This window comes from Dreissena polymorpha, chromosome 4 (assembly GCF_020536995.1).
Source record: "Dreissena polymorpha isolate Duluth1 chromosome 4, UMN_Dpol_1.0, whole genome shotgun sequence".
Lineage (NCBI taxonomy): Eukaryota > Metazoa > Mollusca > Bivalvia > Myida > Dreissenidae > Dreissena > Dreissena polymorpha.
In genome coordinates this window covers 142,147,363-142,170,817 of record NC_068358.1, presented here as the reverse complement: position 1 = coordinate 142,170,817, position 23,455 = coordinate 142,147,363, and the positions used below count along the sequence as shown (strand labels likewise).

General features: G+C 32.6%; 2 protein-coding genes across 19 annotated transcripts in view; both read right to left on the bottom strand.

The window, feature by feature from the left end:
* Positions 1-12,763, bottom strand: part of LOC127877069 (tyrosine-protein kinase SRK3-like) — a 55,847-nt gene extending 43,084 nt beyond the window's left edge. For 3 of the 18 annotated variants that reach the window (XM_052422676.1, XM_052422677.1, XM_052422680.1), the window contains exons 1-7: positions 12,655-12,763; positions 9,524-9,585; positions 6,382-6,435; positions 5,823-5,876; positions 5,204-5,257; positions 219-272; positions 4-57 (exon numbers count right to left, since the gene is read on the bottom strand). In XM_052422676.1, coding sequence (XP_052278636.1) covers positions 4-57; positions 219-272; positions 5,204-5,257; positions 5,823-5,876; positions 6,382-6,435; positions 9,524-9,560 — 307 coding nt within the window. In that variant the 5' untranslated portion in view covers positions 9,561-9,585; positions 12,655-12,763. Of the gene's footprint in view, positions 1-3; positions 58-218; positions 273-5,203; positions 5,258-5,822; positions 5,877-6,381; positions 6,436-9,523; positions 9,586-10,474; positions 10,535-12,654 lie in introns of all 18 variants that reach the window. The other 15 variants (XM_052422678.1, XM_052422683.1, XM_052422679.1 and 12 more) reach the window with 10 other exon arrangements.
* LOC127877068 (heat shock 70 kDa protein 12A-like) overlaps positions 1-12,800 on the bottom strand; it is a 78,641-nt gene extending 65,841 nt beyond the window's left edge. Inside the window, exon 1 of the mRNA XM_052422670.1 lies at positions 12,787-12,800. The gene's annotated coding sequence lies outside the window, so the exon portion shown is untranslated. The remainder of the gene's footprint in view (positions 1-12,786) is intronic.
* Between the last annotated feature and the right edge of the window lie 10,655 nt (positions 12,801-23,455).

Below are 23,455 nucleotides of genomic sequence, written 5' to 3'. Positions count from 1 at the left end.
TACTTAAATCACTTTTGGACTCGCTCCATGAACGTCTTCCTCCAACTGCTCCGTCATCTGTACATGACAATATGAGTATATTTGTATTGTATAAGCTGCATATAAGTTGCCTGGTAACATAGCGAAATTGTAATATACATTTGAAAAAAAAATAATTATGTATATTTGTATTGTATGATTACACATACATTGGATGCAATTAATAATATTATACATACCTAAATAACTTATTAACTCGCTTCCTAAACGTCTTCCTCCAACTGCTTCGTCATCTGTACATGATAATACATGTATATTTGTATTGTACGCTTACACATACATTGGATGCAATTTATTAGTCACGAATATTTCTACAAACATCTGCGCTGTAAATAAGACATTTTAACATGAATTAATGAAATATTTGGGGATAAAGTAAATAAAGGTTTATTTTAAGTTCTGATTTACTGATTGCAAATATGAAGAAAATATCATGTCAATTCCTTAGAAAAAAGTATTTAAAACACCTTATATATTAGCCATTTTAATGTTTTACTGTTAAACAAATGTTCACATTCATTTTCCGGTGGCGGACATATTGGATGTGTTTATATCGTCTCATATATTTTGCTAATTCTCTCAAATGATGTGAATCTTATCAATACTTGTTTGGTGTGGATTTATTCAGTGTGTTCCTAGAATGCTATAGTGAGTGTAAATATATTATAACAGTGGACATAAGGATGCAAACCGGCTATAAACATTATGAGTAGGAGGTCTTTTTCTTTGTGTTTGAACTATTTATAGCAATAATTTGACTTTTGAACTTCTTATAGCTTTATACTTATACATAGCTATATATAAACCCAATATCTGATCTCGCTTCAATGAGCGTAACGTGTACTATACACAGCAGTCACGCACACCTGATTTCTGCTCTATACTGTTCAAATAAGAAAGTGCATCCAATATAATGAGCTTTACTGCTTCTATCCCAAATATTGCCAAAACCAAGAGGACTAGTTCGGAGTTGTCAACTCCAGAAGGCAAGGTTGAGCAAAAGAAAAACCGAGTCACAAGCGATTCTAGTGTTGACTTCAACTACACTTTTGAAAGTATGTCTGAAAATGACAATGTTGGTAATGTTGGACTCGACGTCAACATCATGAGGGCCATAAAACAAACCGTTCAAGAGGCCATTAATCATGCTCTTTCGGTCCAAATGAAAACCATGATTGAAACCATCATTACCGGGATCGTGGACGGCTTATCCAAACGCATAGAATGTCTCGAACACGAAAATACAAAACTTCAAAATGAAAATCGCACTCTTAAAGACGCATTGGATGCCAGCGAACAGTACAGTCGTCGCAATAGCCTGCGTATCTTCGGCATCCCAGAAAGTGCGAAACCAAATGAAAGCACAGATGAGATTGTCATGAACTTGTGCAAGTCAATGGGGGCTGATGTCCTCATAGGCGAAATTGACCGTTCTCACAGAACCGGAAAGCCAGGAGGGCCTCAACCGCGCCCTATTCTAGTAAAGTTTGTGAGCTACCGAGCCAGGCAAAAGCTATATTCCCTACGGCGGAACCTCAAGACGAACAAGGAACATGCTCGTGTTTTCATAAATGAGGACCTCACCCAGCGGCGTGCTCAGTTATTATTTGTCGCGCTTGGGCTTGCAAAAGCCAAACGAATTGAAAGCGCCTGGTCTGCCGATGGAATTGTTCTGATACGGGTGTTGGAAAACGGCGAGTCAAAGCTCAAACGTATCGCCTCGGAATTCGAGTTAGAAAAGTACAAATAAATAAAGCTGATCTATGCTTTTTTGTGCAGTTTACATCTGAAAAATACTTGTTCAATTTAAAAGCACGGATGTCACGGGGTTATTATAACTGTTTACACTAACTATCATGTCTTTCTTTATGTCAATCTGTCAAATCCCGTTATTCTGCAGGACATCACAACAATGATTTATTTACTGCCTTCAGCTGTATTTTAGATTAAATCTAAAATACTTATAAAACCCTATTGTTTGTAAATGATTATTATTGCTAAAAGGTGTATTTGAGCTAAATTCATTACATATAATTATTATAATTTAAAACACTTTCTACTGTACTTTCCATCAGTATATTTCATATGTTTCGCCATTCAGTCGTTAAAGTACACGAAATAACTGTATCAGGTGTTGTCATAGAAAAAAATGCCTTTTTCTAACATTTTAACCGTGAACATAGACAAATCGTTTACGTTGTTCTAAAGTAGTATGTCATTACGCACTAGGTGCGTCTTGATGTCCTAGTAATTGAAAACTCATATTGTATGTGTCAATTACGAAAAACGTCTCTTGATCGATTATATTGATATGTCAAAAATGTGTAAACTACACTTTGGAGCTCTAACGTATCGATTTTATATTAACAGTATGTTTATATTGTACTATTTTATGTTTGAATTCCAATACAATTAATGCAGTGCTGTGTCCTAATTGATGTAAACTAAGTTGTTCTAAAGTAGTATGTCATTACGCACTAGTTGTGACTTAAGGCTTTAGTAATTGATAACTCATATTGTCTGTATAAATAGTAAAAAAGAAATGTCTCTCGATCGATTATATTGATATGTCAGAAAATGTGTAAACTGCGCATTGGGGCTCTAACTTTTCGCTTTTCTGTTAACAGTCTTTTTTAGTTTGTACTCTTTTTATGTCTGAATTCCAATACAATTTGCGCAGCGTTGCATCCTGATTGCTGTAAACTAAGTTGTTCTACAGTAGTATGTCATTACGCACTAGGTGTTACTTGAGACTTTAGTATTTGATAACTGTTATTGTCTGTGCAAATTGTAAAACAATATGTCTGACTTCCAATACAATTTATGCAGTGTTGCGTCCTAATTGATGTAACTAAGTTGTTCTAAAGTAGTATGTCATTGCGCACTAGTTGAGACTTGAGACTTTAGTAATTGTTAACTCATATTGTCTGCGTAAATTGTAAAACAATAATGTCTCTTGATCAATGTTGATTTGTCGGAAAACGAGTAATTACACTTTGTGACTCTAAGTTTTCGCTTTCCTATTAACAGCCTCTTTATAGTTTACCTTTTTTTTCTACCAGTACAATTTAAGCAGTTATGCATCTTAATTGATGTCAACTTGTAGTATATGTTTAATTGTGCGTGTGTGGTGCATCCACTTGTGAACACGTGATATTTCAAAAATACAAAGTAACAAATAGAGCTTAACATGTCCTTGGTCTAAATCTGTTGTTATCTTAACTATTATTCCTATTGTATCCCTAAAAACAAAGTGCGAAAGTGCTACTTTATCTTATTTAAATTTATCGCGTGAAGTGTAATACAAAATGCACAATCTATTCAATACCAAACTAGAGGGGTTATGTGTTCTTTCGTTTGAGCAGGTGGTATCATACTTTCTGATGTAATGTATATCACTTAATTTTGCTGTGTTTTCTGCATACATATATTTCTGCAATTCGTTAAATGCTCTCACATTCCCATGCATATAAGTGTGTTCGTCTGAGCAGATAGCATCATAGTTTTTGATGTAATGTATATCACCTTATATTGCTGTGTTTTCCATACATATATCGCTGCTATTCGCTAATTGCTTACACATTCTTATGAATATAAGTGTGCTCTTTCGAACAGATGTGACCAAAGTTTATGCTGCATTGCAAATCAGCTAATATTGATGCTTTCTTTATTTATATGCTACTGTTTTTCGTTAAATGCGTAGTAAATATGACGTTTAGTCTTTAAGTAATTAAATGATTTGCGATTAAGTTAATATAAATTTATTTGAAGTTCTGGCTAATGATTTCAAATGTAAAATATATATAATGTCGATAAGTTTGAAAATTGTAATTAAAGCACCGTTTAAAGTATTCATTGTAATTTTAATACGTATGCTATAGATTAACGGGACTAAAGTTCAAGAACGTACGTAATCTCTTCCCGTATACATTAAGCATTCAAGAATAGCGTTCTGCTAACTTGGAAGTGCGTGTTCTTAGAGTGTTTCATGTACGAAGTTAGTAATAATTTTATTTTATACCTTCAAACATTTATTATTGTTTGCACTTTGCATTAATTGCGACGGGAAAATTACATTGTAAACAAGCAAATTCGTTGAACTGATATCCATCAACAAATTAATGTTGTTTATAAATGGGTGCACATCCCTTTACATACAGTATAATCCTAAAAAAATAATAAGGTGTAGGGTTATTGTTTTTATGCATGGCAATTTATTCTCATACATATCTATAAACACATGACGTTTCATGTTGAAATCTTGTATCGTATCTGAGATTTAGCACTGAAAAGTTACATTACACACAAACAACAAAGGGCGATAACTAATATTTAAGAAAATTAAGTGTAATGAGTGTTATGCAAGGGAATTCCTCTCATTGATATCTGTTCACCCATGAAGTTTCATGTTGAAATCTTGTATCGTATCTGAGATAAAGATCTGAAAAGTAACATCAAACAAAAAACAACAAACGGCAATCACTCTTTTTTAAGAAAGTGGAGGGTAACGGCTCTTATGCATGGCTCTTCTTCTTATTAATCTATAAACACCCATGAAATGTCATGTTGAAATCTTGTATGGTACATAAGATAGAGTCCTGAAAAGTTAGAATATACAAATAAGCTAAGAACGCTAAATCTTATGAACGAAAGTGTAGGGTTATTGTTCTTGTACATGGTATTTCTTCTAATTGATATATATATATATACACCCATGTGTTTTTAATAGTGAAATATCACATAGTTTCTGAGATATAAGTCGGTAAAATATTTGATAGACGGACAGACGGACCGACGGACGGACGGACTGACGTATGTTGTAATTACTGTTATATCTGATTTATCATACTGATTGATTTGGTTTCTGTCTTTTCAAGTTATAGAAAACACTTTGTTGGCAGTCATAATCGGACTAACATCAGTTTATGATAAAATACCGAGTACGTGAGACGCATGTCATTTTGGCTATACTGTAACACTATTCAACATGCCGATTGTAATGTACCATTTTAATGTAGGGGCATGTCGATTTGCGCTTCATGATTGTTCTCCTAGAAACACTGGAATGTGTACCTTTTGAAACTGGTTTTTATTTTAATGCAAGTGCGTTATAACATAGCTATAATGTTATATATTTGGCCTCTGAATAAATTAATTAACATACTTAAATCACTTTTGGACTCGCTCCCTAAACGTCTTCCTCCAACTGCTCCGTCATCTGTACATGACAATATGAGTATATTTGTATTGTATGCGTACACATATATTTGATGTCAACAATTAGTCACCCCTTTTTCTGCAAAGATCTGCGTCAATTTGACTATATTCCAGAAATGAATGGATGCTTTTTGTTCGGATTAATATAATAAAGGTTTAATTGAAGTTCGAAAATATTGATTGCAAATGTTAAAAAATATTATATCGACCCGTTTGACATGTGTGTCTAAAACATCGTATATATTATATTTTTTATGTTTTGTTGTGGAAAAAAACTGTATTTTCACCTCGTTGATAGTGAGGTGCAGGTTGATGTAATCATAGTCCACATATGACAATATATGTTGTTCCAACATATTGTGTATCTTCAAAAACTCTCCTTATCAAGGTTACTTACTCATAATTGGATTTTCAGATTTTGTACCGACTTAAATAATGACATAAGCTGAATATAAGTTGCCTGATAAAATAGCGATATTGTAATATACATTTGAAAAAAATAATGATGTATATTTGTATTGTATGATTACACATACATTGGATGCAATTAATTATATTATACATACCTAAATAACTTATGAACTCGTTTCCTAAACGTCTTCCTCCAACTGCTTCGTCATCTGTACATGATAATACATGTATATTTGTATTGTACGCTTACACATACATTGGATGCAATTTATTAATCACCAATATTTCTACAAACATCTGCACTGTAAATAAGACATTTTAACATCAATTAATGAAATATTTGGGTATAAAGTAAATAAAGGTTTATTTGAAATTCTGATTTACTGATTGCAAATATGAAGAAAATATTATGTAAATTCCTTAGAAAAAATGTATTTAAAACATCTTATATAGTAGCCAATAGCCATTGTAATGTTTTATTGTTAAACAAATGTTCACCTTATCCATAAAAGGTGCCAGTCGATTTAATCATGTTCCACATTTTACAGAGTATCTTGTTACTTCATATTTCAAACATCGAAGACTTGCCGAATGAATATCATCATGTAAAATTCAGATTTTTAACCGACTTTAAGATGAAATGGATATAAGTTCCATGATAACATAGCTATTATGTAATATATATTTGGCATCATACTCCAAAGATATACATACCTAATTCACTTTTGGAATCGCTCCATAAACGTCTTCCTCCATCTTCTCCGTCATCTGTACATCGTAATATGCGTATATGTGTATTGTATGCGTATACAACCATATGGTGTCTACTTATTATAGCCCATATTTCTAAAACATCTGCGTCCATTTGACTATATTCTATGAATGAATGAATGTTTTTTTTGTTAGGATTATGTTCATAAAGGTTCCTTTAAAGCCCCAAAATATGAATTGCAAACGTGAAGAAAATATATTATCGATACGTTTGAATTGTGTGTCTTAAGTTTCGTATTTATTATATATTTCATATGTTTTGTTGGTCAAAATACTATATTTTCACCTCGTTAATATTAAAGCTCCAGTTTGCAGAATAGATCGTTGTGTTGCATATAAATCGTATAGCGAGAAATACATTTTACATAAATTCATTGAAATATATTTTTTATCGAGGTTGACATCGAAAACCTGGTCAAAATTGGTTTTGAATCGACAAATTAAAATATATAAATAATCATAAATACATGCACTAGGCGAAAATCATTGCAGCGTCGCGAGTTATGTAAATTATAATGCTATTTTTAGAATTATTAGCATATGGAATATTAATACATAGCTGTAGCAAAAACGAAGCGTTGCAACTCAGTTTCTGTCTGTAACAGATGAATTTGCATTTGTTCTTACCTTCTCTCCGCTTAATTCTCCCGTATCCTTCATTTTGTTTGTTTAGGCTTGAAGTAAAGTGTCGAATCAGGAATATTAATTAGGTCGTTTTCGTACTTTACCGTACTCGACCCCAAAATAAAAATCGCTATATTGTTTGTTTTCAACCGATTTCAACCGGATTTTCAGTGATAACCTCAATAAAGCGCGTTTTCTTACGATTCTGCCCATATATATATATATATATATAGCTATGACCGGGGGCTTTAAGGTGCAGGTCCAGGTAATCTTAGTCCACATACGACAATATATTTTGTTATAAAACAGTGTTCATCATCCAAAAATCTCCTTATCAAGCTCACGGTGTCATATTGGGATATTCCGATTTTGTACAGACCTGAATATGGATATAAGGTGCATATAAGTTGCATAATAATATATCATATTGTAATATATATTTAGCCCCTGAATCAATTAATATACATACCTTAAACAATTTTGGACCATCCAAATTATGTATTTTCCTCCAATAGTTTCATCATTTGTACATGATAATATGTGTATATTTGTATTCCATGCTTAAAAATATATTTGATGCAATGTATTTATCATAAATACTTCTTTAGGCATCTGCGTAGTAAATTTGACGTTATGTCTTTAATTTATTAAATGATTTGCGATTAAGTTAATACACATTTGTTTGAAGCTCTGGCTAATGATTGCAAATGTGAAATATATATAAAGTCGATAAGTTTGAAAATTGTAAGTAAAACACCGTTTATAGTATTCATTGTAATTTTAATACGTATGCTATAGATTAACGGGACTAAAGTTCAAGAACGTACGTAATCTCTTCCCGTATACATTAAGCATTCAAGAATAGCGTTCTGCTAACTTGGAAGTGCGTGTTCCTAGAGTGTTTCATGTACAAAGTTAGTAACAATGTTATTTTATACCTAAAAACATTTATTATTGTTTGCACTTTGCATTAATTGCGACGGGAAAATTACATTGTAGACAAGCAAATTCGTTGAATTGATATCCATCAACAAATAAATGTTGTTTATAAATGGGTGCACATCCCTTTACATACAGTATAATCCTTAAAAAATAATAAGGTGTAGGGTTATTGTTTTTATGCATGGCAATTTATTCGCATTGTAAGGTAATTATTTTTATGCATGGCAATTTATTCTCATTCATATCTATGAACACATGATGTTTCATGTTGAAATCTTGTATCGTATTTGAGATTTAGCACTGAAAAATTACATAACACACAAACAACAAAGGGCAATAACTATTATTTAAGAAAGTGAAGTGTAATGATTTTTATGCAAGGGAATTCCTCTCATTGATATCTGTTCACCCATGAAGTTTCATGTTGAAATCTTGTATCGTATCTGAGATAAAGATCTGAAAAGTAACATCAAACGAGAACAATAAACGGCAATCCCTCTTTAAGAAAGTGGAGTGTTACGGTTCTTGTGCATGTCTGTTCTTCTCATTTATCTCTACACACCCATGAAATTTCATGTTGAAATAGTGTATGGTAAATGAGATAGAGTCCTAAAATTTAGAATATACAAAAACGCAAAGGACGCTAAATCTTAGTTAAGAAAGTGTAGGGTTATTGTTCTTGTACATGTTATTTCTCCTTATTGATATATATATATACACCCATGTGTTGTTATAGTGAAATATCACATAATTTCTGATATATAAGCTTGAAGCTCTATGTGATAGACGGACGGACGGACGGACGGATGGACTGATGGACTGACATTCTTACGTACGGACAGCGCCAATGCTATATCCCCCTGCTTTAGGCGGGGGATAATAATGTTTTTGTATAACTGGTAATTTATTATTATTTAAACTAAGTAAAGTTCTATGTTAGTATAACAATAAGTTCACACTTTATATACATTACTATTTATATTCGAATTGTGTATATTACATTGTTGGTAATCTGAATAAATGTTAAAAAATTAAGAATCGAACATCATGCGTTCAATGACTGATAATTTATTGTTATTATTAGACATTATAAATAATATAATGATAGTAATAATATATTAAATTGTTATTAAACGTAATGATATTCAACACACACTATCGCGGAATAAGTCCATTAAACAAACGTATGTGAATATTGATTCCCTCTCAAATATTTATACTGCTAAGTGTACCTTTTGAAATAAGTTTTGATCTAAATGCACTTTCATTAAGCCTGGTCCTAGTGTTATCTACAGCTGTAAATATACTTTTCACAGGTTCTCGACAAATCATTTTAATATCATTTATATAGTTTAATTGTTTTCGAACTACAAATACACAATACCTATTTTTCAAAACAGATACAATTAAAAATGTAAAGGTAGAATTGTTATTGAAGACGTTTGCTGCGACTATATTCTTCAGGAAAGTACTTTATATTAATATATACTTGACAGTTAAACGAAAATCAATACATTACTTCTGTTTTCTTCATTCTTGCTCGAAGACGCACCCATTCTTGTAAACGGAAGTTATATCAACCTAAAGAAAACAATAAAGAATTCCTTAATGTTATTGAAAAACACATATAAAATAATCATAGATGGTATGACTTCAAATAAAAGCACTTTCAATACACACACACATGATTGAACATGAGTAAAACTTTGATCATTTCGTACAAAACATTTCGTCAGTGGATGCTGATTGAGTGTGTGGGATTTTGATACCTCCGGATATCATTTCCGCTCTGTTATTCAACAAGCGACTGAGGATTTAAATATATTTTCACATTATTATACCGAGTAACCAACCGATATGTCGCATTCAAATCCGATGCGCCTTAGTAAAAGGTCAAGGTCATAAATAAATAAGTTGACATTATAATTCACCAATACCATAATATATGTCGCGTACTAATTTTACACTCTTCTGTAAAAAAGCAAGATTACAATTCAAGGTGAATGATTTATTTTTGTTACCGCTCTGTTACTTTACCTGTCTGAGATGATTTTATTATCTTTAGATTATTAATCGCCATGACCATGCGATGTTTTGCGTACACAGCTGCACATTGTATGCTCCTCTATGAAAGGTTAAGGTCAATATTCGATATCAAATGCGATGCATTTTTGTTTCAGCTTTGGGATATATATTAATGACGACGAGGATTTTCATTTACCTTCGGATAATAATGTCATATGCCAGACATGGTGTTTCGACAAATCCTACATTCCTCTCTGAAAGGTCACAAGGTGATTACTTTAAGTCAAAACGTATACATGTTTTAATGCATGTATTGATTTTAATACGTCTTCGGATTGTTACTCCCTATGACCAGGAGATGTATAGCGTACAATCTCGTGTTCGTTGGTTACAGGGCAAGGTAAGAATGAAACGTCTAATTACATGAATTATCGTTCCTACTCACTTAATTTTCAATGTCCGAGATGGTGTTAGTAATGCGGTTGCTATTTCATGTTAAAGTCACCTGAAATGTTATAAAGCGCATTTATTTGCGGTTATTTTGAACTCATACTTACGACGGTGATACGACAAAGCACCGCAGAAAAAGCAATATCTTTTTTCAAATGAGTCATTTGTTTGCTTTACCTTTATCTTTATGAAGCAATCACTGAACAAAGCATTTAGTATACAGTTGAAACAAAATTAAGCATTTGTATATCCAAAATACGCGCCTTCGATCGTTTTGTATATGGAAAAGAGTCACAGGCTAACAGGACTATAACGACGTTACACGCCGGATTACCTTTCCAAAGAACACGTGGCTGTGACATGCGTACTTCGAAATAAAGTTTAGGATTAAATGATTGTATACCAAAGTCGGATTAAGCGATAGGTTGCAACAGTTAAAAAAAGTACATTATATCAAACTATGAAACCGTTATGACATTTATTCATTAGAGCTAGTATTCTATGGTAAGTTTTGAAATAACTTCAGTTAAAGCATTTTGCGTTAAGCGTGTATCGTATTGCAGTTATGAATTAAGCATTTGGCCATAAACTGTTTGTAGGAGAAAGCAAATATTAGAAAACGCAAATGATAATACAACATTTAAGTAAATCGTTAACAAAGTGCATATCAAAAAAAACAAATACAGTTTTAATTTAAGTAATAATCACTTGATGTTTAATACTTTGGAAGTGACTTCAATTGAAAATAACTTTAATTACCCTCTATACTTGCACGCACACACGTGTACATAAACACTTGACAAATATTACAGCAATATATAGCTTTCCTTAATCGGGCTCAACAAATTGAGTGTGTCTATGCGAACTTTGTTAATAGACAAGTGGTTGATATGTCGTACATGTATATGATTTAGATAACGTGAATCGTTGACAAAGTTGAGTATCAGTATCGTGTTTTTTCATTGCGCTCCTCTCTTATGTCGGTGTATTTCGTACACGAAAACAGATTGGTATTCGTTTAGGGTTATATTTCGATAACAATTAAGGCTGGTCACTTTATGTAAGCGGTTTCATCCGATTGCTATGTCAAGGAATTGCAATCCGATATACTTTTTCAAAGAAATTATATTCGATGTGTAACCCTTTTTCAACAGGAAGTGTAGTTTTATTTTTATGTGAAAGCAATTGTTATTCTTAACATCATATGTTGATATCGCTCCATATTAACTTATATGTTTTTAGACCACTTGCAAAAGCGCAACAGCAAAAGTGACGAACAGCAACATGAACATTTTGATATCAACAACACCATTATTTTGCGTAGGTGTTTATTTTTATTTCAATCGTTACGCTTGAGCTATTAAGAGTGTTTTTTCCGCACGATTCGTTTCTAAAACTATATAACACATATATTGACCACTTTACACATTTCAGATTAATTATGAATTATATGCAAAGAATCGCAGAGAAAATCATTGTACACTTTATTCCTTGTTTTATATAAATCGTTGTTCCCGTACCTAAGGATAATGCGTATATCTATTTTAGCTGTTTACGAAATAAAAAATCAGCCAACGATTGTTGAAAATGTTCGCCTCCACTATGTTAATTTGAATTCATTTAAACATCGTTTCTCTTGATCATTTTTACAGCCGTGATTTGGTTTGCCACTGAACCGAGTTTGTAAGATACTGCAATCTTACTTACTGCCAAATGCTTCGTGATTTTGTATTATATGTGAATGCTGAAGAATGTGAATGGCGTAATGTTATTTAAGTTCAGGTCAATCAACGTTTTGAAAAACATAGACAAACAAAACTAATTGTACCATCATCCGCAACAAAATAAATGTATTATTTTGATGTTGATGTTTATACAGAGACAACATATAACGCAAATGACATATTCTGTATTTTAATTTTTCGGAAAAATCATAACATTAATATGTATTTCGCAGCAGTGTATGTCAAAAGTAAACCGCTGATACATTAACAACATGCGTTTAAGTGTCAGGTATGCAATACTACTTAACTTATTATTTCTAAACACGTTACGTATACTTTGTATAATACAGCATACGTTGAATTAATGTACTAAAGTTACCAATGTAAAAAAACACAGCAACAACAACAAAATATAATATAGCAACAATAACAAAATGAACAAGTCAATTACCTTGTATTGCTGGTCCAAATGTACATTATCATATCAGTCACAAAACCGCCTATCGTGAATTATATCAAATCTGTCGCGAAAAGGACTCATAACGGCATACCAAGTATATGCACTCGAAATTAAATTACATACTTCCTCTTTCGTTTTTATTGAGCACATTGAAACATTATTTAGCATAATTGACAATTTCAAGAAAACAAAAGCAATCATTGTGAAAACGGTTCATTCTATAAGAGAAAATATGGACCAGTCCCAAATATATTTTTGTTCGATACAAGCCTATAACGCGATTCGAATTGGATGCTATCGCATACACCCCCGGAACCCGATATAATGTGAAAAGTTGGACGTGCTTGGAAAAGTTTCCGATAAATTTTGCTGAATTCCGGTAGGGTAAGTAAATCCAGTTCTATAATTGTTTAAAGGCATTTTTCAATTAAAATATCTTTGGTATATGCAAAGGGGGTATCATCATGTATGGTAGAAAAATCCTGGTTATTATTATTTAGGATTTATTGAAATATGGCTAATTGAAGTCGACGATGCAGGGATTTGTCCCCTATTCAGCACTTTATTTACAAATTTCTTTAAAGGTATGCCAGTGAAAAAGGTTTTGCACCGAAAATGATATCAACCAATGTCCCCGATTAACATATCCGCCAGGGTTTCTTACAAAAATTCGTATTGGTGGAGAAATTCGACTTAATATTCAACATGTTGATGAAAAAATGATATGACCCGGTGCAGTGCCAAATATGTCAAGATATGACAGGAGTGCAGTTTAAATAAATTTGAATGAGTGAAGTTTGAAAACCAACCCGTTAATTCTACCATTAACCAAATGTCGGTCACCAAAGAAAAATTCATTACGACCAAGTTATTCAAATCAATACACCGAAAACGACACGTTTACCGGTATATGCTACAAAACAAAAGTTTGCATTTTGTGTCGATTGCAAATATAGGCATTGTGCTTGATTTTATTTATGCCGTTAACACGACTTAGAAACTTAGAAACGAAATATAAATACTGAGTGATTCTTTCCCACTACTTAATAAGTTGTTAAAACGAGAAAGTAATGTGTGGTAATTACCGGGAAAAGTTAAGCTTCCCTTGTGTCATCCATTAGGCAACAAACACGTTATTGTATTTTAAATTGTTGATAAGTCGTTAAACCGAGTCTATAATCCCATTCCAAATTATGAGGTACTTTCCGCGAGAAGGCAATTTCGTTCCCATGAGCAACAAAGGCATTGTCACGGCTTAATAAGTCATTAGTAACACTTTCTTAATCGTTCCCACGTGTTAGATATTTCGTTCCCACTACTTACTCAATCGTGGCAACGAAATAGAACGTTTTGAGAACAACATAAATAGACATACGCATATGTGCCATCGTAGGCTTTCACAACAATTTACATGTAATTTTACATGACAGGAAATTGAAAGTACAAGCGAAACAATCTTGCATTAAACTATAATTCGTTGAATTTCTGATTTAAAATGAACATATATTCTAGTTTGTTATTCACCATCGAAGTATTTAGTTTGAAAAAAGTAGTTAGACCGTATATACACACCTTAAACATTCGGTAAAATATACAACCATTCAATAAGGCAAGTCGCTTTAACAACAAGGTATGCCATACATTTAATAACACCATTCCCGAATGTTTAATATAAACATAATACTCACAGCAATACGTTGTAAACCATAACTCATTCATTAAAGTCGTAATTGTTTCAAGGCTCAGACCAAGAAACATACTGATACAAATGACTAATAAATAGGAATTCCTTAAAGTTGGATTAAATAACAAATGCATTTTCATACCAAATAACGGAAGAGAACACTCTGTAATACAGTGCGTACACAACACCGAGAACATCACGCAAAACAAGATAAGTTTTCGTATTTTATAAAATTTCTTCTTTAATTTTTGTGTTGTCACTAACCTGGAAAGTCAATACTTGCAATCGTAACGGTGTTTTGTTTAACATTTCCGACCTCAATCAGTAGCTTAGTCCCCAAAAACATAACCTTCATCAGGAGTTTAGAAAAAATAACACCTTGAGGAAATATGTCCACCTTTATTAATCCCACAAATTGGAAACCATCCTCGTCAACAAATTTAAGATTTCTTTTGGAACTCCCATATACCTCTAGAACTGCTTGTTTCATTTCTGACTAAGTCGAAAAAAAATTGTGAGCTTCAACGTTTTCTGCGTCATACAGACTCACTTTTGTCCCGATTTCAATATGCAAGTCGTCCCATTCCTGTATGATTATCATGTATTAATGATTTCTGAAACTATTTGTATATTTCTATATCAAGATGTTGACGACAGAATAACAAAATAAACATAACATCATGCATGTCATGAAATAATAACTTAAATAAAGGTACTTCAATTTCATATTTCATGTTTTACCCGAACACAAAGAAGTGTCGGATTTCAGTAGATCCCTTTAAATACACAGGGCATATCAACATGAAAAAAGCTAACTTTACATATCAATGAAATCAGTAGTTCACATAAGTCATTTGAAAGGGATGGTTGAAACAAATTATTTGTTTACAAATCTTTAAGAATGCTTACACACACAATACACACAATTTCTATATATTTTATTTTGCTATTTAACAATTTAACATGCGCAAACAAGGGCGTCAATCATACATGATACGAGTGTAAATTTTTAATAAATGTATGGGATTTATTTCTTGCCTCGAATGCATGCCTTTTATCACGCTGGATACAATACATTTACGCGAAATTATTTTATTTCGGATACCATTTAGACAAATGCAATTGAAAATATTTTGCAAATGGAGCAAAGCAAATTAAAGAAAAACTCGTTTATTTTCATTTTTTATCTATTGTCTGGAACAACTTCTTATGAACGTTTACCCTAGTTTTCGTGCATAAACGTTTCATCTTTAAAAAAAGTTATTTGATTATATGTACTCCCTAACATACAAACATAGTTATATGTGCTTATATCTGCGTTCCAATATCTCCTTTACGGGCTCGTGTAACGTAAATACAATCAAAGTTTATCTGCACTTAACTTGTCATAATACACACCGCTTTGGTTCGGCGGACATGGATTAGGATGCACAAACTACAGATTCTCGACTCAAATTGATCCAAACACCTACTTTTAAGATCCCTTTAAATAAAATATGTATAGTTTGTATTATAAAAATCAATTTTATATATCAATGTACACTTGTTTTTTGTTATATATATAATCATTTACCAAAGAGGGTCGGTAAAATGGATATATACAATTACTGTGATTCATCCAATACCAAAGTTACACACATTGTTTATTTTGACTTGATAATTATAATAAAATAATTTGTTCTTTATCTAATACTTGTTTTGTTATTGTTTAATCGAGAATAATAATTTATTATTTATCAGTAACATTACGCAAGAAATAATGTTGGACGTCGCATGAAAATTACTTCTAATTTCTGTATTTGCTATCATAGAAAATCAAAATTTGCGTTTGTTACAATGTTTTGTTAAACATCAGTGACCTGTATCCTAAGCTCAGTACCACCAAACATCAGCTTCACAAGAATTTTCGAGTATACATACCCCTGTGGATCGATATCGGCCTTAATTAGCCCTACAAGTTGGCAACCATCCTCATCCACATATTTTGGATTCCTTTTAGGACTCGCAGAAACCTCAAGAACAGCGAGTCTCATGTCAGACATTGGCGGGAAATATGCATGAAGCGTTACATTTTCTGCATCAGCCACAATCACTTCTGTTCCGATTTCTATAGTTTTATTAAAGATGTCATCGCAATAAGCCGTGCCATCATTTCGATCTTTTTGTTAGGCGAATGGTGTTGTTTAAATTTCATCATTCGGGCGATCCCATATGTATATTTTCACACCCTAGCAGCTATTGCCAATGGTTTGTGGCCGAACATGACTGCCCCATGCAACACCGCCGATGACGGTTCTTTCGGAATAATAATGACCTTATTCCCAATTTGTTCCTCAGAACAGACTGCAAGTATGGCGACTCAGAAAATCCACCGACCAGTAAAAAATATGGTTAATTGGCATCACTTTCTCTAACAACTCGTCAACATATTTTTTGATTTTGTCAATTGCGTCATCAAAAAACGACTTTGCCAACTGAACTGATTTCATTAATTTATCGCCTCTCAATTCTTTAGTCTTCGCAAACGGCGTTTGGTCTAACGCTGATTCAACCGTTTGACCAATTTCCCTTTTATACATCTCTTTCAGTTGAAAAGGAAATTGTATAGTCATTCTGATGGTACCGTCGAAGTTTCGTTTCTTAGATTCGAAATTGTGCATTAACTCAAGGTATTCATCCATTTAATTCTTCTGAAATTTCTTGAAGTTTTTACCACCAAATAATAGAACTAGCATATCAACAAATTTATTGTCCACATGTGTCCCACCAAAGTCTCCATCGGTTGGTTGGTGTATCTCCGTTAATGTGCAATCTTCATTTACCTCATGAACGGTAATATCGGCTGTACCACTTGTGAATATATAAAACCGCCTAAAGATACTTACTCTTATGGAGTGATTTGTATTTTAGAAAAGATGTTTATTGGCTATTGCATCGAGCATTTAAGTAAATATAAACCTCCAAGATCAAAGACCATGTAGCGACGACCGATAGGCAGTTTTCTTATTCCGAGTTGTTCTTGACAATAGAGGGATGCAGCCTCGGGTTCTAGTGCTAAGGTCAGCATTTCGTCCGGAATACCGGCCTGCATGAATTTGATAAACAGTAAACCTTAACATTATCTTATTAGAAAAAGAATCGTTTTACCATTTAAACATGTACGTATTGATTCGGACACATAGAATTTTATAAATGTATGTTAGTGTGCGAGAGCCATCATTTTGGTGAAATAAAATGAAATGAACAATTAGGGTCACTAGTGTGTTTTATGTTTAATTTGTCCTTTAACAACATGACAATTTAAACATAAGGGTATTCTCATAAAATGCCATACAGAATATAATTGAGAAAACAAGCAAGATATCTGTTGAAAAAAGTGTTTATTCATATATAAATTTATATGTAATCTATGATTTAAATTTAATTTGATATCATACACTAGAAAAAATGGATATAAAATTTTGATAGATGTTTGGGGAGATTAAAACATATATAAATGTGAATTATACAAATAAAAGTCATGAACCTTATATGCAACATGATTTTAGGATTTTACCCACAGTTACCTGGATGATTCACGGAATATAAAAATAAGAAAATGGAGAAAAACATTAGGTGATGTTCACAATTACAGCATATAATAAAACAAAATAAAAATCACCGTAAAACAATATACATGCTTAACTTAAACACAGTAAATCACGATTGAAAAAGCAGAAAATAACTACCCGTTGCTGGTTGTTAAATATGTTGTGGGTGAGCGTATTGCTCCATTAACGGTAAGACACATATTTCTCATTGAGAAAAAATGATACGTTGAATGCTGGTGTTTTCCCATTTGCGAATACGTGCCAGTTCAATTCCCATATGCTACACAAGATTGAACGTCATGTCTCTTTTGTCTTATTTTGTCACAATGGAATTCGGCAATCATTTAAGAAAAAGGTTGACATGGTTATTTGTATAGCTTTGCAGACATTCGTTAAGGTCTTTTTTGCAGGTACAATTAGAGCATGTGTTCGAATAAATTTGTTTACTATCGACCAGTCTTTGAATGTCTTATTGCGCATCAATATTGTAAAAAAATGCGCACACATATTGAAACAATTTAAATCAGATTGATGAAAGACAAGAAAAATATATGAAACAAAAATATTCGCATATATCTATTTGCACGTGCAGTTCGATTAAACCTCAACCGAAAGTGGTCATAAAGTATAAGAGCATCGTCGATAAATGATGTCAATGGATTGGTGTAGTATTTGCTCTCAAATAACACCACTTGTGTTAAACTTGATATTATTAGCCGTTGTTTGAGAAATTACAATTATAAGATTGTGTTTAAAATACCATGTACTTTACAATTTCAATTATTAGTTATCCGTTTAAGTATATGTAATCAAGTATGCGTTGATGGCATAATATAGGTATGTGATTATTAAATAAGAACATACGAAATGCTAACGACCGCTATCCATTTAAAACAAGAGAAACCCTAATATTCAGTATAATATTTTTTCCAACCCCGCAAAACAAAACAGGACGAATCATTTTCTCGGGATTATAACAGTTGTTTTTGATATCCTATCATTTGATCCATTTCGTTGTTTTATTCTTATATCCGAAAAATAATAGGCGTAATGTCCAAACGGTGATACAATACAAACAAATATTGCGCGAAAATAAAGTGCCGCGCAAATGTTAATTAAATAAAATACCCGTGCCATTGCAATTTAACAATATCTTACATTTGTTGCAGCATCCCGCATGAACTTCTTTGAAAGATCATTCCAAATTGCTGGAACTGTGATCACCCAATTAACGTCTCTTTCACTATTTATGTCAAAGACTTCCATGCGTTCTATGTCCGTTAGACTCTGCATAACTTCAGATTTTATATACTTGATTACGTGACTGAAGATGTCCATGGCTCTTATTTTCTTGCCTAGTATGTCTTCAATCATGAGGTTCTTGCCTAGTAGCTTGGAAGGGCATTTGCAAACAAAAACGATTTCCCAGATATGGGGACATGTAACCGTTTTATCTCACAATACGTTCCGTGTAGACTGTATTGTTTATTTTATTATTGCCTTTTAAGATTAGTATTAATCTAATGTACTAAAATGTATGTATGTAAAATTGTACATATAAAAGGCGGCATGGACCAATATATTATTTGTTTCTCATGTAACACTATTTTATTTAACAGTGTTTAACCTTTTCTTTCAAAACGCTTACCTCATTCCTTACGTAGAGAGCCATTTAAATCGTTCAAATAGGTACCATCTAGTGTGTTGATAATTTTTCACTAATTCCTGATATCTTGTTTTCGCTTCCACTCCGAAGGCAACCATATTTTTTTAGGGTCAAGGATAACAACAGTTGGTGTCTGTTTAAAGAAGATATGATTCGTTAAGAGCACATACACCACTTAGCATGTTACCGTGTTTTAAGTATTTGAACAATTTGTGTCCGACACAAGTGAATGTGTTTATTTTCGTAAATGATCATGTGGACAAAAATTATTTGAATAAGTTAAACTTTTCTGCATTGACCATTTATAGGCGGTAACCACGGCTTAAATAATATTCAATGTCTTGTTGCATGCACTGTTTTGGTTTGGATTATTTTCTTTCATAACGGATGATGTGTTAAGTTAACATAATATAACCTTAGCATGCCGTCCCCTCTCCCAATGATAGCCTTGGGACTAGATCTAAAGGAATATGCATATCCGCTGTATGTCGTTCCGAAATCTATGGACACTCAAACAAATGCATTCCCCTTTTTCATCGAAACGGTTCTCACCTAAATGAAAACTAACTTCTGAAGATATTTTAAGACAAAGGGACATCGAGAAAAAAAAACAAACTCCTGTTATGAGCAGTAATGCAAATAATTCAATTCATGCTGATTTTGTTTTCAACTTTAAGAACGTGTATATACATGTATTTACAAACATTATGAAGGTTTTGTGTTCGAAGATATTTGATCAGTCGTATTGCATGTGTGAAGTTTAATTCCATGGGAAATGCACCCTCGAGTGCGACGTCGCAGCACACAACTAACGAACTCTGGACAAGTGAAATTTATACCTCTCTCAAATAACCTAGACAAACCACGAGTTTTTTTTAATTTCATTTAATTATAATTGTCCCCGAATAGCAAAAATAAAGTTCTAGTCTCAATAATTCAGAAAAAAAACAACACTTTTAAACGTATATAGACTCAACCCCGGTGTAGGTTATATTTTGATTTACCTTATGATTGGGCTGATACTTAAGTTCGGTAGTTCCGAGCTATATTTTTAACAACAGTTATGTTCTATTGATTCAATAATCAGGCGCGTGCACATTGCCATCGTTTGGTCACTTTATTTGATAACTGGTGTTTTACCGAAAACGTTAAAGTTTCTTTATGAGAATATAGCTACAGTATTGCTGATACGCCATCGCAGTAGGTGAATGCAATTAAGAGTATGAATTAAATATAATAAATGTATAAGTTAACTCTCTGTGGGCGGTGATAAGCAATGTCATCTAAGGGCTATTGACTATGATAGCGTCCTGAAAAAACAATACCAAAAGGCCTTCATTGGTAGGGTTTGAAGTAAAAGACTTTAAACATAATTTATGTTCTCCCTTTTTTGTGAATTTGCAAGCAACACACATAAAGTAACTCTGACAATTAAAGCAGATCTATGGCACAGTTTAATGCAAACTAACAGAATCATATAAGGTTATTCAACCATACATTAAAACTTGTTAAACTTTTTCTCTCAAAATAAAAAAGTGTCTGCAAACATAACATAGATATTCACATTTAATAGCAAAGTCATATCATACGATTGTGGGCAAATCTAAAAAAAAGTAAGGTTTGATATACATACCCAAATAACTTTTAGAATTACTCTTTAAACGGCTTCCACCTACCGCCCCGTCATCTGTTAACGATATATGGATTTCATGTTCTGCATTTTAATGACAAACATGTAAAATTCAAAAATATCCTATAATTCATATTCATGTTTAACGTCCTACATGAGACGACAAAGCATATGTGTGTATAACATCTAGTCAACCATATGCGTTGATATCACATGTTATAAACCAATAATAGTGCTGTCATTTTGAGAAGGTCTTTGTGCATGCGTAATATACATGTATGTGAAAATATGAATTTATTAAGTTGTACCTTGTGCGACAGGTGTTGATTCAGCCTTTGTCAAAAATGTTCTGTTTGCATATCTGGATACAGACGGCACAGCATCTAAAGTAAATACACACACTATTATATCGAAACCACGAGATTCAATAACGAAAACAACAATAAGCTGACCTTTTTAAATATAATAATAATAAGGCCTTTTCGAAATCGCTGTAAGGTTATGAATTGGTTGGTATACGGATTTATTAATTATTACAAAAAAGTGTGAACGATCGAAGAAAATTAGTTTCAGGCGTTGCTCCTAAAACCGTGTACATAAAAAACAGAAAAACAGAAAAACATAAAAAAATAGGTCGTCGTCTTAAAGAGAGTATATGGGAGTTTAACGTCATCCTTTTATTGTGTTTAACCAATGTATGAATATCAACGAGATATGTTTGATAACAAAACATTAACTATCTTATCGTTGTTACACTAATTTAATGTTGTTTAGCGCCATAAAATTCAAAACGACAAAGAAGTTCATTTTAAATTTACCACTATGTTGTCGACATTTCAAACAAGTTTATAAATTTTGTTCTCCAATATACCGAAATCATACATCAAATGAATAGAAACGAATTTATTGAAATGTGCATTCAAAATTCGTTTAACTTATGTTTTCACTGCTTTTTACATTGTTATATGATACAGTGGTGGGCTTTTTAAATAGAAGTTTGGTACCTAAATCACTTTTAGACTTACTCTCCAAACTTCTTCCTTCCACGGCCCCGTTATCTGTTTACAATAAGTATATTATACATTTATTAACATCAAAATCCCACATGGCTTATGTAAACTATTAATATCCTGTTTCCATACTTGACGGTCTATGTATGACTACAGAGTCAATGTATACGTAAATTCTAGCATACTGAAATCTTTGATATCATAATTTCATCTAGATACTAACGGGAAAAAATAATTAAGTACACACACTTTTATACCTATACTTCATGTTTGAATACCGAAAACAGCAACATAAACACACTTAACGGTTTGACAATAATAAAACAAGAGATGTGTTTGTCAAAAACACAATGCCCCCCTACTGCATTGATTTTATTTTTATTTTATCATTTGGCAGGTACAGATAATTATCTCCCTTTGAAACTCATTACTTTCCTTGGATTTGTTTTTTTGACATTTGACCTTGAAGGATTACATTGAACTTGACCTTTCACCACTCAGAATGTGCAGCTCCATGAGATACACATGCATGCCAAATATTAAGTTGCTATCTGAAGTGACATAGAAGTTAGGAGCATTTTTCGAAACCTAAACGCAGAAACCTAAACGCAAAGTGTGACGGAAAGAGAGAAAGACACTATATCGATACAGACGGTTCTTCGGGGGCATAAACGTGTATTTTTGAAATCATTACAGCATAATGACACATTCGATCTACTGCTGGCATAGAATAAAAACATAAGTAGTTTCAGGCGTTGATTCAGAACCGTTTACATGAAAAACATCAAAATATTACAATTTGCCTTCTCATCGTAAGGCGAGTATACACGATTTTTATGTCCACATATTATGTTCTATATCTTAATTCAATACATGAATATAAACGAAGAACATTAAATACAATTCATAGAATTATTTTCAGTTTTATAAATACGGTATCGAATGGTTACATGTTATTTAGAAGAGAAAGACGGTCATGTTTTAGCGCAAAAAAATGCACGGCTTTCTCGTTTATGGTTTAGTGCGATAAATGCACGGGTTTCTCGTTTTGGGTTTTACATTAGTTGCAATTATATTAATTCGTCGTTCATATGTGTATTCGACATGCAAAAATTATAGAGAAGGAGAAAAAAGGTGATAAACCCGCCCGCCCGTCCGCCCACCCGCTTCTTAAGGTAGACATGTGCGTAATGAATAATCGGTAAAATTATT